Raw genomic sequence first — 19,294 nt, 5'->3', positions numbered from 1 at the left:
TGCATTAAGAATGTTAATGCAGGGTATGAGTCATGAAAGAAGTAAAGAAATACACAGGAAGGGAGAGGTTTGAATGCTGGCCCAGCCAGGCTCTGACTGCTTGCCGTTGGGTAAGCCACTCTGTCTCCATGAGCTTTAATTTCCTCACTGATGAAATCGGGCTAATAAACTAGAGAGAGAAGAAAGAAACACTATTACCATGAAATTGCTTTAAATTGTTCAAATATATCTTCAGAGTTCTGTAAAAAGTTTTTTAAAAAGATAAAATTATTGTAGCAACCAAAATCAATGTGATTTATTGATGCAATTTTTTATAGACAGAGCCAAGTAATAGAAATTAGTAAACAACTAGAAATGTGTATTTATTAAAGTTGAGCTTGTCGTGTTATTATGAGGGCTGGATGAGACAATGTGTGTGAAGTCAGGGGTCGACACAGGGCCTGGGTTCAACAAGTCTTTGTTCTTTAACTTTGGGTGGCATGGGGTCATCTTTGTTAAAGAGGTTGATTGTTTAACTGTGAAAAATACACAGGATTCCAATATTTTAATACTACAAATAGCAATTGTAGTTTTAGCACTTTAATGTACTCCTCCAGTTTCAATGTCTGCGTTACAAATTACCCCCAAAACATAATGGTGGACAGCAATAATTTATGATGCTCAAGGATTCTGTGGGTCTGAACCTGAGCACAGTAGGACAGCTGTCTCTGCTCTGTGGTGACTGAGGCCGCAGCTGGAAGGCTCAAAGGCTGGGGTCTGATATTATCTGAGGGCTCATCTGTTCACTCACATGTCCAGTGTGGATGCTGGCTGTCATGTGGGGACCTCGGATCCCCTGACACGGGTCACTCCCATGTCCGGGGGTTAGACTGAGCTTCCTTACAACATGGTGACTGGATTCCAATAGGAGTGTCTGGAGAGATCCAGGAGGAAGCTGTATCCTTTTGAGGACCAGTCGTGAAAGTCATGTCACATTACATCCAGCATATTCCAGAGCATGTTGGGTGGGAGATGCATATTGACGTAGCCATCTTTGGAAAGAGACAGCCGGACACACGTGTTATTCTCTCATCTAATACTGACTATAACCTATGCGGGAGGTACTCTCCATTTAGTATAAGTGGAAATTGAAGGTCAAAAATTTGCTCAAGATCATGCCTAGTAAGTAACAGAGGTAGGATTTGAACCCAGGTCTCAGTGACTCCAAAGCCACTAACCTTACATTCACTGCCTACCAGATTTAGAACAAGGATGCCAACAGCAGAATTTGCCTCTTGATATTCTTAATCAGCTAGGCCCCTCTGGAATACTTTGAATTGTGACAGGTTGGTGACCCATGGCTTATTCTGGTGGCATTCCAGGCAGGGACACAGGACGTGGTGGCGTGGAGACCGGAAAGGTTGTTTGGGGTTAGATAAGGGAGGGATGACCTTGGATCTAGGCAAGGGGATTTGGCCTTTCCTGGGGCAGTGAGGAGAGCCCAGAGGTACGGAGCAAGTCTGTGATGTGGTCAGGAAGTTAATCAGGGACAGTGTGGAAGATGGATGGGAGGGGAATCCACGGTAGGAAGGAGATCATGTGGGGGTCGGTGCAGCTGGAGTAAAGGGCCAGCTTTCTGGCGGGGCCCGTGGGAGCAGAGAGGCCTGGTAAATGGGAGTGATGTTCCAGAGGAAGAGCCAGGGAAAGGGAGGATCACAGAAGGCCCCGAGGGTTTGAGCCTGGGGATCCTGGCAGGCGTGGGCGGGGCAGCTATTAATAGAAGTACCAGAGCAAGGAGGGCTTGGCACGGAGGTGAGACGCACCTAACATTTTCTCTTGGAAGCTGGGTGTTGGGCGTTGGAGCTCAGGGAAGAGCCAGAATAGGTATGGTGTCTTTGCAGAGGGACTCTTATCAAAACCGTTAGATTCGGGTTGGCCACCAAGAGGGCAGTGTGGCCAAGAAGAGAACCAAGACCAGGTCTTTGGAAAACGAGAGTATAGGCCAGTGGTTCTCAAACCTGGTAGAGACCCAGGCATGTTGAAGCAGGGCCCTTCCATGCCCAAGGGAGGAGGGTAGGACAGGAGCAAGCTGTGGGCTTACCAGGCTCCCAGGGGACTCTGCGACCCACCAAAATGTAAGAACCACTGGCCTGAAGCCAGACGGTAGTTCCCAACCTCGGCTCACACTGGAACTCCCTGAGCTGCTTAAGAAATAATACAATGTCTGAGTCCCACCCACCCCCAAATGCCCCTCCCTCTGGGAACACTAAAGGGGATTCTAAGGAGCAGCTAGGCTGGGGCTTTCCTGGTTGAAGGAAGGAAGAAGAGATAAAGATAATCAGGAAGTTGAGAAGTAAGTCAAAGCAGCAGACCAGCCGTGTAGATGTGGCCCTTGGTTAGGGAGGGAACGGTAGAGGGAAAACGCAACCGAGCTTTCAGTGGTCAGCACCTTGCTGCGTTCGTGTGAATTCTGACAGCCAGGTCACGCCCCATACCAGAAATCAGGAGTGTGGGGGTGAGATCCTGGCGTTGGCATTTTTTAACTCTGCAGGTGATTCTGACTGACACACAGTCAGGTTTGAGGACAAAGATGCTTCTCACACTTGAATATAGACACACTTCACCGGGTTGTTAAAACGCAGGTCCTGAGTCAGCAGGCCTGGAGTGGTGCCCAGGCTGCTGGCCCGCGGACCACACTTTGAGTAGCCAGGATGCAATAAGTTTCAAGAGTCTTGGTGGTCAGTGCACACATCCCTTCCCACCAGCCATCTCCCAGCCTCTGCTATCTGAATTAGACCCCACCCCAACCCCAGCAGGCAGGGGGGCAGCCAGAAGTTTCCCACATGCATCTCCACTGCTCTCTGCTCCTGTCCTGGCTGGCAGAAGTCGGAGCTGGAATAAATGTTCCCCTTCTTATCTGCCAAAGGGGTTGGCATGTTCATGAAAGGGTAGTATGGTGTTTAGGTTCACACATTCATGCAGCTTCACACACTCCCCACAGGGGGCAAGGGAAGGAAATCTTCAAACCGTTATGAGCCTGCAAGACGCTCTGACCCACAGCATGCGCCCCCTCCCACCAAGGGCACAGGAGGTGGGCCTCAAGACATGCCCTTCGCCTCACACCTAAAGCCCTGCTGTGCTCTAGGGCAGGGAGAAGGGAAGTTCTGACTCCAGGCTCTGAGGTCTGAGTTCAAATCCTCACTGCTCCTTCCTAACCACATGTCCTTAAACAAGTCGGTGAACCTCTCTTGAGCCCGTTGGGGTCATTTTTCAGTTGTTTAAATGTGTGAAATGATGTCCAACCTCTCGTGGCTATTGGATGAATCAATCGATTCACGGATATACGGATATAAATGGATATAAGTCCCAAAAGCCCAAAGCAGGGTGTGTCGTAGCGCTAGGGTTAGCGGGTGGGTGATGGAGTCATGCGGGTGGTCTGAGCGTGGCGCCCCCCTTCCCCACGGTCATCCTGTCTGCCCCTCACTTCCCTCCTGCTGCCACCACTCCCAGCCCTGGAGCTGGGCAGCCTGACCCCGACAGCGCTCTTCCCCCCGCAGACATGGGCAGCTTCGAGGAGGGCGAGAAGCGCCAGAGCGTCTCCCACGGAGAAGCCGCGGTCATCCGCGCCCCGCGCATCGCCAGCTTCCCCCGGCCGCAGGTGACCTGGTTCCGGGAGGGCCGCAAGATCCCGCCCAGCAGCCGCATGTGAGCACCCCGCTGGGGGCGGGGGGCTTGCCCTGGGAAAGGAAATGGGGGGGCCACATGAAGCCCCCCAAATGCTGAGGAGGGCCCTTTCCACAGAAGCTTTTTAGCTCTTCTGGGGTGTAGCCAGATCGGGGACCTCCGAGATAACGAGGAAGTCTGGTTCACGAGGGGCTTTCTGGAAATGTGCGTGACAAGACTTGGAGCCGTGACAGCTCCGTCGCCCTCCTGGGGAATCCCAGGGCGTTGGCTGCACGCTCAGCTGGGGAATAATCCTGCCTCCCAGAGCACTTAGACAGCCCAGACAGGCCCAGACGGGCGTTGTCACCGTGGTGCCCGGCCAGGGCTCCGCGGACAAGGCAGGGGGCCATGGGAGGCACGGGATCCCCAGCGGGTGGGCGGCCCCTGGGTGTTGCCCGTGTGTTTTGGCTGCGGGGAGGAGGGGAGGCCTGGAGGGGAGAGAGACACACAGTCCTTTCAGCGTTCACAAGTGCCCCTCTGTGTGGCCCAGGGCGTCGGCGGTGCAGCCTGGCTTGTGGGCAGGAGCCACGGAGCTAACACCTCCTCAGAGGGCAGGGGTGAGCTTTCCTCCTGGGACACACCCTCAGGGTGTGGAGGCAGCCCAGGCTTTCCTCTTCCGGATTCCCAACTCCCCCCTACCCCAGGGAAGAAGAAAGATCGCCATTGTCCTGTCTACTCAGCGCTGGTTCCCTGTGGGTGGAGCCGGTCCAGGTCTCTGCAGAAAGCGGGTGCCAAGACAGGCAATTCTTGTCCTTGGGGAACATGAAGCCTAGTGAGAGAAGCATAATAATAATGACATGATAATATTCTGGCAGTAACAGTGGTGCCCGTTTACCGAGTGCAGGCTGTGCTCTTGGGCCTGGGCTCACGCCCTGCATGCCACCTCTCCTCAAGGACAATTCCTCCCTCCAAAACAGAGACTCTCTGTCCCCTTCATTCCCTTTTCTATCCCCAGAGCTCAAAATACACCTGTTGAATGCATGACCCTCACAGCAGCCCTACCAGGTGGCTGGTTTTATCCCTATTTTACAGGCAGTGAAGTGAAGCTCCTGAAAGTTTAACTGCTTTGCCAAATCTCACACAGTTGGTTCCAGGCTTGCCGACTCCAGATCAGGCTCCTGAATTCTGTCCTTATGTGGAAATGATGAGACAACCGGTACCAAGGCGTAGGGGAAAAAAGGATAAAGTGACTGCACTTGTAGAGAATCAGTCCTGGTACCGTGATTCTCAACCTGGCTACTTGTTGAAATTATCTAGGTTAATTTAAAATACATTAATCTTTAGATACTACCCTTCACTCACACTCTGATTTCATTGGAATGGGATGTGCCCTGGCACTGGGATTTTCAAAGGCTCCTCAGTGATTCTAATGTGCAGCCACTGTCCTAGAATGTATCAGTTACCTACAGGCATGATAATGTTGCGTAACAAATGGTCCCAATGACCTAAAGCAATAAGCATTTATTTGTCCTGTGAATCTGCAGATTGGTGATCTTGGCTGGGCTCTCTCATTTGTCTGGCGGTGGCTGGCTTTTGACTCATTAGAATAACTGGGTGGCTCAGCTCTGCTCCACACGTCTCACCCTCCAGCCAGCTAGCCCTAGCATCTTCTCCTGCCAATTGCAGAGGAATAGGAGAGGAAGCAGAAACGGATTGATTTTTCAAGCCTCTGCTAACATCCCATGGGTCAAAACAAGTCGCATGGTAGAACCCAGAATCTGGAAGCAGGGAAATTGACTCCGCCATTCAGTGAGAGGGCCTGCAAAGTCACATGCCAAAGGGTGTGGCTGTAAAGCAGGTGAATACTAGAGTAGCACCCCAGGTTAACAGATGGACTTACGCCGTGTGAGTCAGGGTGTGCTCCCTTCAGCCCAGTTCAGGTGCAGTGAAGCCAGCAGAACGTAGCTAACCACTAACACAGATACTGAGGTTGAGTTGTAGACGGGGGGCTCTGCCACACAGGTGCTGAGGTCATCCCACATGTCCTGCGTGTAGCAGTGATGGCATCCTGCAAACCGGTCAACTGGTAGTGCTATCTGGAATGCCGTGCCGAGGTTCTGAGGCTTCATCCAGACTCAGGGAGGAGTGCCACGATAGCTTGGCAGTATGTGCGTGGCTGCAGGAAAGGCCACACGGCCCTTACCTGCTACATTCACTGCGGTAGCTGAAACCCTTTCTCCACCCTCACACCCATCATCTCTTACCTTGCCCCTTCACACCTCCTTTCCTCATTCCTGTCCTCACCCCCTTCTCATCCCCAACAGCCTCTGGCACCAGGACAGATGGTCTTGGCATGCACACACATACACACCTTCACGGTCACACCCAGCGCCCCCCAGCCCCCGCCAACACTCCTAGCAAACACCTGAGAACACCGGTGATTTTATCTCCGCAACTACAGCAGATGAATATACATAACTGACAGGAAAAGTCCCTGGAAGCAAATTCTCTGGTGTCTGTTTGCCAGAGATACCTATCTAATGAGTGCTGTCAGCCAGGGGGGCGCCCGGGCTGCGGAGGGTCACTGTCTGCAGGGGCTGCTCTCGCTGCCAGCGCCGAGACAGCGATTAGCGACACCTCGCCCGTCCCCTGGTGCTCCCTGTTGAGAAGGAGGCAAGATGCCCCACAGACACATGCTGGGGGCTTTGGGCAGGTCCTAGGATGATTTATTTTATTCTTAATTAAATTATCATTTGGGCCCCCATGGAGCCCAGAAAAAAGGCTGGTTCAGTGGGAGGAGTAGATGGAAGGTGGGTGGAGCTGGGCCAATCAGAGACACGGGAAAGACAGACCTAGTGGGTTGAAACCAGAGAAGTATGGCTGAGAAATAGAACCCAGCCGGGCCTGAGAGCTGAGCCCTGACATCCATACCCTGCAAGAATTCTTGCCAGCCCCCAGCGTGCGTGCCTCTGGGGTGCAGCAACTGGAAGCCTTGCAGAGTACCAGAAACAGCTTTGTGTGCTTTGGAAATGAGGTACAGGGTCATTCCAGAACCATCTATCAAGGGAACGGTTGTCCTGCACAAAAGGCCAGGTCAAAGGCCACCAGCACATACCAGTCTCTCTGCATCCCGGTCCACACCACATGCAGAACTCGAGCCTAGGCCCTGTGGGTCCCAGTCCAGAGCACGTTCCTCGTGATAGTCAGGCAATGCTAGCTGCAGTGACAGACAGACCTCCAAATCCCAGGGACTTAGCAACATAGACGTTTATTTCTTGCTCATTGAAAGTCCCACCACAGGTGAAGGATGGGGGCGAGGAGGGGTCTCCTCCAGGGTCATTCAGGGGCCCTGGCTGCTGGGTGCTCTGCTGTCATCAGCACCAGGCCTTCAAGTTGCCTTGCTGTGACAGCATGGCGGCTGCCCTGGGCATTCTTGTGGTCCAAGCCTAGAGGTGTTGCACATACCTTCCTCCGTATCCGTGGCTCAGCCACACTGTCCTGCCGGGAGGCAAGGGGCTAGGGACAGTGACCCCTGGCTTCCCAGCAGCTTCAGTACTCTGTGGAGGGGAGCAGCTTCAGTACTCCGTGGCCGTCCCTGCCACCTCAGTGCACCGTCCCACCAGGACAGGGCATCAACCACAGCACAAGCCACAGTTTGGGCCTGGTAAATCTTTGGTGGGGGCTGTCTTGTGCCCCATAGGGTGCTTAGCACCATCCCTGGCCTCTGCCCACTGGGTGCGAGCACAGCCCCAAGCTTCTCTCGCCAAGAGTTGTCCAGACAATGCCAAATGTCCTCTGGAGGGGCAAGTAGAGAACCAGTAACCAAGAAGGATCGATCATAGTATAGACCCAGTATTGCTCAAGGAGAGAGTAGGTTGGGGGAGGAGTCTTCTGGGTCACAGAGGAAGGGGATTGGAGATGGGAGCCTTCTTCTCTGGAGGCTGAGGGGGCTCAGGACAGGCATTGAACTGGAGAGTGGCACCAGGCCGTGTCCAGAGTGCCCACCCACCAGAGGCTTCACTCAGCCTGCTCCTGCAGTGCCCTGGCCGTGGGAGAGGGTGGGGAGGGGGGAACCTAAGTGGTCCAGGGCAGGGCTGCTCACCAGATTAGTCCTGACGGACTGTGTGCCAGGTAAGGGCTGTGCAACACGGAGGGAGACAGCCTCAGGCTAGACGGGGACCTCACTGCAACAGGGACAGACGTCAGCATCCCTCAGCCTCAGGGCTGGACGGGCCCCTCACCAGCATCTGCTTCCACTCCTTGCTCAGGTAAAGACTCTGAGGCCCAGCCAGGTACAGGCTGTGTGGCCCTTAGAGGCCGAGGCCCGAGCCACTAACCAAAGCTGCCCCCTGCCCTGGCCACAGCCCAGCTTCCCTTCCCCCAGCCCTCGGGCACCCCACAGGCTACACTAACGGGCAAGAGCCCATGTGGGGAAAATGGTCACCCTGTCCCATCTCGTCACTTTAAAAATATTTTGGCCTGCCTCTGTCCTACCGCCCAGCACCTCATTAATTGGAAGTCAAAAAAAAAAAAAATTGAACATTATTAGGGAACCCAAGAATTGGGGCAGGGGTTTTGCCTCCCTACTTCCCCAAATCCACTGACAGTGTGAGACTCAGCACGTGAACCCCCAAAACCAGGACAGGGGACAGCAGCACAGCCAGGCCTGGAGGGGCATTAGCAGGGACGTTTATTTGAGAGCCTGTTTAAAACCATGTAACATCCACCTAATGGGAAATTTGAAAAGAATTCAACTGGGTTTGTCCTTGTTAAACTAACATTAAGGATGTTTAACAGCTGTCTCGGGCACATCACATTAAAATCCAGAGATAGGCTTGACAAACTAATGGTTTTGTTTGCTGTCGGGAGTATGGGCGAAGGGGGAGCTGGGCAGCCAGTGTGGGCAGCCTCCTGGCACAGTCCCACCCACATCCAGTGGGGTTCCCTGCCTGCAGACAGCCCACGGAAACACCCCACTGCTCGGCCAGCCTCCTTTCTCCCCTCTCAACCAGCCAATGTGTTTTTGTTGTTGGCTTCTGGGGGTGGAAACTGATACCCTAAGAGGGGGCTGGAGGGGCATATAAAGCCCAGAAGTCTGTGTTCCTGGTGGCCTGTAGCTTTAGGATCAGTCAGAGCAAAAAGGTTAAGGCACTGATTCTGGAATGGTCCTGCTCATTTCTAAATTTATTGTCATCCCTCACCATTCATTCATTCCAGTAAATGGATTTCCTTGGTCTCTGGATGCTCCTGGTTGCAGAGAGAACCTCACATGGCCATGGTGCTATGATGTGGGAAGGGGCAGAATTCCGTGGGAGCTCTGGCCCCTAGCCCAGGCCTGGCATGAGGGCACGGAAGCTTCCTGTGGATGGTTCCCAGAGCTCTGGGCCTGTGCTGTATTTGGGTCTGACCGCCAATGCCCTCAGCACTACAGACTAAACATGGCTAGAGTTTAGGCAGTAAGTGCTTCTGGGAGGTGGGTTGGAGGAGGGCTCCAGGGCCCCCAGCTTCATGTCCCTGCTTCCATCCCTGGATGCTCAGGGCCCCTGGCTGAGGAGTCCTTATTTTCTTCCCAGAGCCATCACCCTGGAGAACACCCTTGTCATCCTGTCGTCGGTGGCTCCTGACGCGGGCCGCTACTACGTGCAGGCTGTTAATGACCAGAACGGGGATAACAAGACCAGCCAGCCCATCACTCTCGCCGTGCAAAGTAAGCAACAGGGCCTGGGACTGATCCAGAGCGCGTCACTAAATCTTGGGAATGGGGCTCCAGGGGGTCATTGGGAAGATGGAATGGTAGTGGAGGAGGGAGACCGGAGGAGGGCAGGGGAGGAGGGAGAAGAGACCGGCTGTGGTGGGGATGTGAGGGCAGAAGCAAGGGGGGAGCCGAGTTCTGGACCCCATCCGTTCCTGAGGCAAGTCGGGGGTCCTGCGTCAGGAAGGGGGGACCTTAGCTTGGCTGTTAGCAGGTCCACTGGAGGCCTGGGGAGGGCGTGGAGGGTAGGAGAGAGCTCGTGCCTGTGTGGACAACAACCACCCCGGGGGCTGAGGTGCTACCAGGGAGAGCTCTCCAGGAGATGGGAACCTCGTTTTTAAAGAAATATACTAACTGCCTGTACTCAGCTGGGATATAGAAAGTGCTGCTTCTACTTGGAACCAGGTAGTTCCTCCCCCATGGGACTACAGGCTGTCTGCCCGGGCTCCTGCCCAAAAGCGCCCCTCTGTCCTTCCCTGAAGACCCCCCCAGCGTCCTGGAAGAGAGAGGCAAAGCTCTCCCCAAGCCAGAGCACAGAGGGTAGCAAACTAAAAGGGTGACCCCTTGGGTTTCCTTAGGCAAAGAGGCATTTGTCCCACCAAGACAGAAGGCCGGTTTCTGGTCCGCGAGGAAATGCCGGGATGTCCTCCCTGGCCTGGCCCTCCCCACCGGGCTGGCCCCTCCCTCCATGCGTCATCCCTGGGATAGGGAAGGTGGGGTGGTGGCTCCAGCAGCAGAGGCTGGCCAGGATTCACAGTCATGGGACAGAGCTTCCCGCAGCAGCCAAGCAACCACTCAAGCTGGGGGAGCCAGATGTTCACGTCCCTCCACATCTGTACCATGCCTGCTCCAAAAGCAAGTCTCATTTATTGTCCACGGCTGTTGTACTGGGACACAGCCACGAGCAGTAAGATGAGAGCGTGCATCCTCATGGGGTCTTCCCTTGTCCTTCCTCCAATCCCAGCCTCTGTCTGCCAGTGTCCAGAGAGCCCCAAACTCCCCAGCCCCTTCCTGGGCCTTCTGATCCCCAGGAGAGCCCCTTTCCGTATTTGCAGTTACCTCCGTTCCAGGCTACTTAGAGACCTGGATGCAGGAAGGAGAGTTCCACCTGGATACTGACCCGTCAGGGTCACAGGTGTAATCTCAGACGTTGGCCTGGGCCAGGGTCTCAGTCTAGTCCCCAAAGCCTGGGGCCCAGCCCATGACCTGGGGCTGCTATTTCTATATAAAAAGAAATTGAATCATCAGAGGCACATGTTTTCCCCATAAATTTTCCAGTGATTAGAGTCCCTGATGCCTAATGGAATTCAATCATTTGGTAAGAGGCAATGTTCACGGTCCAAGTCAAGGCCAGGCATCACCTTGGGTGACTCAGTTTACCCTGAGCCCAGAAGTTGGAGCCTCCCACTGTCCGATTCTCCCCCAGCACCCGAGCACCTCCTCAAGGAAGTTAAACCAGTTCCTCTCCTGGCTGACGGTGGGCCCTATGCTCTCTGCTCCATGTCAACACCCACAGCCCTCCAGCTGGCCCCCGGGAACCCCCATGTCCCTCCCAAGCCTCCCCCAGCCATTTCTCCCACCCCACTGCTGTCATGCAGTGTTTGTACTGGATTGAGAACAGAATCAGCTGATTTTCAACTAAGTTCTCCTCCCACAAGTGACTGCACTTCAAAACCCTGCTCATGTCGGTGACACAGATCCCCCAGCCTGCCTGTGTGCCAGCCAGTTTACTGGGAGCAATTGCCTCTTTGCCCACCACGAGCTCCATGTCCCCTCGTTTACCTCGCCAAGCCTCACCTTGCCCTCTGCTCTCCCCCTTCACCCCTGCATCCTTCCTCTGCTCAGTTCAGTTTCTTAGCATCCCACGAGGGGACACCTATGCCATTCAGAAATGCAGAAGGAGAGACCAAGACCAATGACCCTGAGAGCTGCCTCCTGGCCCGGGGTGACTGTGGTGACCTTACACAGACTGTCACAGCTCTTGAAGCGTCCATACCTAGGTGGTGGCCCCACATTCAGGGCTCAGAGCTGCACTGTGCAGTAGAAATATAATGTGGGCCACATAAGTAATTTAAAATTTGCCAGTGGCCTCATTTTTTAAAAAGGCAAAAAAATCGGTGAAATTAATTTTGTTAATGTATTTTATTTACCCCAGCATATCCAAAGCATTACCATTTTAACATACAATCAATATGGAAAATATTAATGAAATACATTACATGGGTTTTTTTTTTTCCCCATACTAAGTCTTCAAAAAATGTGTATATATTACACTTAGAGCACATCCCAATTTGGGTGCTAGATTTTCATCCGAAATTCATGCTCTGTGTTTGAATTTGTAAAATTTACAACTGGCAAGGTGGAGTTGTATATCTAAGTGGTTCCACACATACTTAAAAGTGTTCTAATAACCAATTTGGGGATCTATTTTTAATTAAATGTAAATAAGATAAAATTAAATCACACTAAATCAAAGGGGCACCAGGCACATTTCAAGAGCTCACAGCCACCTGCGGTCAGTGGCCCCTGTGCTCACGGGCAGCTGGAAGCCTGCCCAGGAGAGGGGAGCAGCTAGCCTCCCTACCCCACCACGCACCTGACCTGTGGCCCAGGTGAGGCACATGATCCCTGACCCTCAGTTTCCTCATCTGTAACATGATGCCAGGGATGAAAAGAGGTAGGAAGCAGAGCATAGATGACAGCGCACGTCCCTCACGCCTGTTATCAAAATCATCCTGCGGCAGCAGGATCTAACTTTTCCTCTGCATGGGGAGCCCTTATGCTTCCCCTGGCCCTGGGGCCCTGCCCACATGAGGAGCTCATGTGGAAGATGCCTCTACTCCTTGCTCTGTGTGCATGTGATTTTCCTGGCTTGACCTTTGGGGCCCCATGCACCTCACTGTCCAGAGCATGAACCTAATGAGGTCGGTATCCTGCAACCCGTCCCTGAGCGCCAGGTTGACCCCCTCACCCTAGTCAGTCATCCAGAGACCCTATGAGTGAGGTGACTCAGCGCAGCCCTCCCCAGCTGAAAACAGCCAGTGGTAAGGGGTGTCCTGCCGTTTCTGACATCCCCAGTCCACCGGAGCCGTCCCTCTCTGCCCACCTGAGCCGTCCCTCTCTGCCCACCTGAGCCGTCCCTGTCTGCCCACCTGAGCCGTCTCTCTCTGCCCACCTGAGCCGTCCCTCTCTGCCCACCTGAGCTGTCCCTCTCTGCCCACCTGAGCCATCCCCCTCTGCCCATCTGAGCCGTCCCTCTCTGCCTACCTGAGCTGTCCCTCTCTGCCCACCTGAGCTGTCCCCCTCTGCCCACCTGAGCTGTCCCCCTCTGCCCACCTGAGCTGTCCCCCTCTGCCCACCTGAGCTGTCCCTCTCTGCCCACCTGAGCTGTCCCCCTCTGCCCACCTGAGCTGTCCCCCTCTGCCCATCTGAGCCGTCCCTCTCTGCCTACCTGAGCTGTCCCCCTCTGCCCACCTGACCTGTCCCTCTCTGCCCACCTGAGCTGTCCCTGTCTGCCCACCTGGGCTGTCCCTGTCTGCCCACATGAGCTGCCCCTGTCTACCCACCTGAGCTGCCCCTCTCTGTCCATACATCAACTGAGAGCTGCCATTTTCAGAACATAGGGATGGTGAGATTGGGGGAAGCCAAGGACCAGGGGTGGGGGAGTGGGAGGGACCAAGGGCTTGACCACATCAGGGGAGAACGCAGTGGTGGTGAGGGCAGGTGGGCATTAGGTCCCGGAAGCTCAGGGAATGGCGCCGGGGAGGGGGTCCCTGGAGCTCAATGCCAGAACAGTCAAGGAGGATGGGAATGGAGAAAAAGCATGTGCGTGTGCAACCAGGAAGTCACCAGGGACAGCGAGGAGGTCGCATGCGTGGGGGATGAGGGCAGCAGGTTGCTGGTGGCGGCCAGGGTTTGGAAGTGACGTCTGGGAGGTGATAGAAGTCGGTGGCTCCCAGCAGAGTGGACAGTAGCCTAAAGGAAGATTTGTTTTCCTCTGAGACTGAGCGAGGACTGAGCCCGAGAGACAATCGGGGGGAGGTTAATGGTGCAGGTTCTGTAGCCAGGGAAGCCTGGTCCCCGTCCTGGTGTCATCTGTTATGAGCCAGTGTCACTGGGAAATAAATTGCTGCACCTCTTTGGCCTCCATTTTCTCGGCCTTGTCATCTGTAATTGTGGGTAATAACGATGACCTGTCTCAGGGATTCCTGTGGAGACGGAATGGCTGGGTTCAGCAGAGGGCCTGGACAGTGCGTGTCCTCTTTCCTGCCATCAAGAGACCCCTGAGGGTCTCACCTCCTGGTAGCCTCTGGGTCCATCACTTGTTCCAGGCCTGGGGGTCCTGGGGAGGAGGTGAGGAAGCTCTCCCCAAGCACAGGCAGGCAAATCCCCAGGATGAGGGACTGGCATTTATTGAGCATCTACTATGTGCCAGGTACTGCGTGCTCACCCCAGACCAGCCTAGCTGGCCGGCCCCACCAGAACCTTCCTTCCTGACACCCATCACATACACCTTTAATCCCTTACCCATCTGAGCATTGATCTGACTTCCCCCCAGACCACGCACTCTGAGAGGACAGACCCCTGCCCATCTTGCTCGGTGGGGAATCCCTGGTACCCGGCCCATAACCTGGCATGGACTGAGCACTCGCCCAGAAGGAACTTGTGGAGTCGGGGGCTGTACCCAGACGACCCTTAGAGGCAGTGATTTCTATCCCCATTTTGCTGCGCACAAAGCTAAGACTCAGCCAGGATACAGTGACAGGCAGAGGTCACCCCCCCAGGCCCTCCTTCGCTGGATTCAGGGTCCTCAGCCACTGCTGGTCCCTCCCTTCCAGCCCTGTGGGCTGCTGCCTGGGCCTGGGCTTGACCTCCAGGGTCTCTGGGTGGGTGTTGTCTCCCCTCCACCCCTCGAACAGCCCATGAGCCAGCCTGAGGCCCTGGGGCGGCCCTCACATTGTTAAACCACACAGGGTCTGTTTACCCAGGCACACGGGGCACACTGCTTGGGCTCTAACTGTCTGTCTCCTTCTCATGCTCCATTAATCTGGGCCGTGGCACCTGTGCGCCCGGCATGTAATAAACAACTTAAGCACACTTTTATGGATTCAGCTATATCAGCAGCTTTCAATCCGATAGCTCTTTATGGCACCTACATGAGGCTTTTATATTGTTGCAATTATTTTGCTTTACATTCTTCCTTTCTTCCCGGTTCATTTTACTTTATTTTTTACATTTTATTCCCATCCTGCCTAGTCCTTTCCCAGCCGGACCTAGAGTCCAGCCAGGGAAACCTGCCCAGGGCTGAACAGGGTGGCCCAGGGCAGCAATGGGGCTGCCGCACGCCCTCCCCGTAGGGGCGCCCTGTCGCTATCACCCCAGGGCTGCACGTGTCATTGTGGCCTACTTCCTCCAGCGCCTCCTGGAAAGGGGCCAACTGGATGGATTTGTTGTGAGAGAAAATGTCCCTGGTGGTTGTATTTTCCAGCTCTAGGGAGCAGGTGTGTGGAGAATATTAAAACTTCTGCCAATTTGGGGCCTATGCTGACCCACAGAGATAAGAGCTAACTACTACTTCAAGAACTCAAAAAATAAAAAAGGAGATGCTACTGCCTCTTAGAAGAGTTTGGGGTGTTGTTTTGTGTTAATAAACCCCCCTCGTGACGAGTTCTCTTTTGTTTCAAGCATCAACCCTGGAAGTTATACAATGAAACCTCTGGTTCTGTTCACGCCTCCACCTGACAAGTGTATGTGAGCCCCTACTGTGTGCCAGACACCATTCCTGCACTGGTGAAGTGGGGGTGAGCAAGACTGTCTTAGCTCGGGCAGCCGTAGCAGAATGCCTCAGATCACGGGGCTTACACACAGACCTCTGTTTCTCACAGTTCTGGAAGTCCGAGATCAAGGCACCAGCACGGCTGGTTTCTGCAGAAGGCCCTCCTCCTGGCTTGCAGATGGCTGCCTTCTCGCCGCTGTGTCCTCACATGGCAGAGAGAGAGAGAGACTGAGAAAGGGCAGGGTGGCCTCGGTTCTCCTCCTCCTCTCATCAGGGCCCCAGCCCTGCTATGACCTCATTTAACCCAGTTACCTATGGAAGACCCCTTCCCCAAGTACAGTTACATGGGGGTTTGGGCTTCGATATATGGTTGGGAGGATCGGAGACTCAATTCGTCCAAAGCAAAGATCCATGAATACAAACTCCCTCAGGTGATGTATTAACTTTCTAGGGCTGTTGCAATAAAATACCACAAACTGGGCCGCTTACAACAACGGAAACTTGTTCTCTCACAGTTCTGGAGGCCAGAAGTCTGAGGTCAAGAGGTCAGCGGACCGTGCTCCCTCCGAAGGCCCCCGGGGGAGGCTCCTTCCTGCCTCCCCTGGCCTCTGCTGGCTATGGCCATCCTGGGCATTCTTTGACTTATAGTGGCACCTCTTTGATCTCTGCCTCTGCCTACACCTGGCTGTGTGTCTGTATCTAAATTTCCCTCTTCCCGTGAGGACACGTCATGCTGGACGGAGGGCGCACCTGAAGCAGCAGGACCTCATCGTAACCTGATTATGTCTGCAAAGACCCTACTTCCAAATAAGGTCACAGTCAGAGCTGCCATGAACATGAGTTTAGGGGACACTATCAACCCCATACAGGGAGTTTGTATTCTAGTGGAAAAGATGAGAAATGAGTAAGTAAGCCAGGAAGATAAATGCAGGTAGAGGAAAGGGTCTTGAAGGCAAAAACAAAAAACAAAAAAACCAGGACAGGGCGATGGAGGGAGGGCATGGTTGTATTACAGGAGTGGGGAAGGCTTGGAGGTCTCCCTGGACACTGTGAAGAGACCACCAGCAGAAGGGGACAGGTGAGAGGGACCCTGGGGCCTGCATCTGGAGATTCGGCTCTGGGGCTGTGCAGAAGGCTGCCCTGTGACCACCTGCCCGCTCCAGAGGACAGGGCACCTGTGGAACCAGCCTCTAATTTCTGACCTTTGTCCCAGCTAACCCCTGACCTCTCCCCAGATGTAGGGGGGCCTGCAGACCCCATTGCTCCGACCATCATCATCCCTCCCAAGAACACCAGCGTGGTGGCCGGGACCTCGGACGTGACCATGGAGTGTGTGGCCAATGCCAGGTGGGTGGGTGCACCCCGCGCACTCCCCTTCCCTCCCCACTCCAGTGGGCACTCCTGCCCTGGGGGCTCTGAGGGGACCGGTTAGAATTCAGAAAGGTCCAGAAGTGTCACATGAGGACATGAAGGGGGATGAGGTGCTGAGCCTGGCGGAGTCATGCCAGCTGCTGCCCAAGGGTGGTCGGGGACAAGCAGGGCCTGCCCGTTCTCTGCGGCCCCAGAGGAGACCCAGCCCCAGGTGGAGGTGACGGGGCAGCAGATCTCCGCCCGGGATACCTGGGGCTGGCTGTGGGTGTGCTCGTGTCCAGCCCCTAGAGCAGCCTGGAGGGCAGGTCGCCTCTGCAGCAGGTCGTCCGTGCACGCAGGCGTGTGCAGGGGGGACAGCTGGTGGATAGTAGAGTCGCAACACAACAGGCCACCCCAAGACCAATGCTCACTGCCTTGCTCTGGGACTCAAGCTTCTCAGCTGCCAAATGGGAGTGATTTGCTCACTACCTCCCCGTAAGGCATGTAGGTGGGGTGCTGACTCCAGCCTGACCTGAAAGCTCAGAAGTGCTCAAGAAAGATCCAGTGTGCTAGGTGGCAAGTCAGGCCAATGACACGGACGTCACCTCCAGCCGAAGATTCCTGGAAAGCATGCCCCTGTAGCAGCATTGCCTAAAGTGTGCTCCTTGGAACCCCGGTTTCCCTCAAGGGCAAGGCAGGTGGCCAGGAAGCAGTGGTGCACCTTAAGGGCACAGAAAAGACCCGCAGTAAAGAGCCCGTATAGCACCACTCAAACCAGGGTTGCCAAACGCGTTTGAGCACAGACCCTCCTTTCATGGAACTGCTCTGAATGCCCCATAGAACTAGCATGGGCCCCACTTTGGCAGGTCCATGGTCAGGGCTCCACTGGTGCTGAACCGGCGAACTGGGCAAACCCAATCTCAGGGGGCTTGGGGCACCAGGGTCAGCAGTGGCGGGAAAAGGGCCCAACTCGCGCTCCTCTGTCAGAGTCAGGGATGGTGCGTCCCTCTGCCCGCCTTCCTTGCCCCATCTCCAGACCTCGGGTGCTCCTGTCCTGCTTCTCCTGTCACGTTCCCTCACCTTTAACCATTTCCTGATAGACATTTGGGCGGGGCGGGGGAGAGCAGGAAAAGGGATGCGCGGTAAGGCTGCCGTCTACTCTCGAGAGCCTCGCGCACCGAGCTGTATCCAGGGCCACATCCTCTTCCAAGTGCTTTACCTGCATTAACACATCTGCTGTCACCTCGAACCCTGGGTGGCACAGTTGCCCCCATTTTACAGACAAGGAAACTAAGGCCCAGCATGCTGCAGGAACATGCCCAAGGGCTTGCACCTAGAAAGTGGCAGGAGTGGGGCAAAGCCAGGATGCCTGGCCCCCAGGGCCCACACCCCTTACCACCTCCTGCCCTGCCTCTCGGGCCTCCAGCAGTCCCTGGGGTGAGCACCTGCCCCTCTGCCCCTCCAGGCCCCTGATGAAGCTTCACATCATTTGGAAGAAGGATGGGGCGTTGCTGTCAAGTGGCATCAGCGACTACAACCGCCGGCTCACCATCCCCAACCCCACGAGCAGTGACGCCGGCTACTATGAGTGTGAGGCCGTCCTGCGCAGCAGCAGTGTCCCCTCTGTCATCCGCGGAGCCTACCTGTCTGTGCTGGGTGAGAAGGGGTGGGGCTGCTGGGGTTCCTCCCAGGGGTCGGGGAGCATTGCTGGGGCTGACTTAAGGGTCACCCAGGCGATGGTTATATCAAAAGGAGCACGGCTCTGACCCCCTCCCTTGGTCCTTCCTCCTGCAGAACCGCCCCAGTTTGTCAAGGAGCCAGAGAGACACATCACAGCGGAGATGGAGAAAGTGGTGGACATTCCCTGTCGGGCCAAAGGTAACCACAGCGTGGATGAAGGAGGACGCGGGCCCCCAGACCTGCAGCCTTTCTTCTTTGTGTCACAGGCTTTTCTAAATTCTGCCTCTTTCTCCAGGCGTCATCACTTAGCAGAGAGTCAGTCTGGCTGTGAGCAGACACCCCAGGAACAAACAGGCCAAATTACCGTAATCTCAGGACTGGAAATCAACCCACTTACCATAACTGGAGGGTTACAAATGAATCCAAATTACCGTAATTTCAGGATAGGTGACAGACCCAAATTGCCCGTAATTTTCAAGTTGTAGACAATGCCAAATTACCGTAATGTCAGAGCTCCCGGAACTTTGGGGTGCCCCACTGGAGATGTGTCTCATAAACTCCGCCGGGTTTCTGGGCCATTTTCCTCCATCTCCTCCACCTGCCGTTTCTACTTAACCCCCCTGGTCAGAGTTCCTGAAGAATTTGCACGTCGCCCATCCCCACCCTGTTCCATCTTGTTGAGGGGAGCTAAGCCACAGCCCAAGGGCAGGATGAAACCTGGAATGAGAGGAGGGACGTGGTCTGATACTGAGCCAAGAGGCAGGGTCCTAGCAGCAAGTGATGATGCGCTTCTGAGACCACACCAACGAGAGGCAAAGGTCCACTCGTTCACTCACTCAACAAACATTTTTGGAGGACATACCGTGGGCCCGTATTCCCAGGGCTGGGGAGATGCAGAATGAATCCAACAGCCACATCCCTAAGATCACAGATGTACATTCTTATGAAGGAGGCAGGCCAACCAATGAACAAGTAAAGGCATTTCATTTCATTTCATCTAAAATGCCACGGGTTGTAAGATGCCCCATTATTTTATGTACCACTAAGAAAGAAAAAGGACTGCCAATTAAATTATGACATGCTGTCGATTGTAA

The 19,294-nt window shown here is 54.6% G+C and overlaps 1 protein-coding gene across 2 annotated transcripts in view; it reads left to right on the top strand.

The window, feature by feature from the left end:
• The window catches only part of SDK2 (sidekick cell adhesion molecule 2), a 244,260-nt gene that overhangs the window by 147,474 nt on the left and 77,492 nt on the right, over positions 1–19,294 (top strand). For both annotated transcript variants that reach the window (XM_036900084.2, XM_036900083.2), the window contains exons 4-8: positions 3,537–3,684; positions 9,216–9,349; positions 16,406–16,517; positions 17,986–18,176; positions 18,315–18,398. In XM_036900084.2, coding sequence (XP_036755979.2) covers positions 3,537–3,684; positions 9,216–9,349; positions 16,406–16,517; positions 17,986–18,176; positions 18,315–18,398 — 669 coding nt within the window. The remainder of the gene's footprint in view (positions 1–3,536; positions 3,685–9,215; positions 9,350–16,405; positions 16,518–17,985; positions 18,177–18,314; positions 18,399–19,294) is intronic.

This window comes from Manis pentadactyla, chromosome 4 (genome assembly GCF_030020395.1).
Source record: "Manis pentadactyla isolate mManPen7 chromosome 4, mManPen7.hap1, whole genome shotgun sequence".
Taxonomy (NCBI): domain Eukaryota; kingdom Metazoa; phylum Chordata; class Mammalia; order Pholidota; family Manidae; genus Manis; species Manis pentadactyla.
Note: the sequence above shows the minus strand (reverse complement) of the source record. Positions and strands in the feature narration are given on the sequence as shown.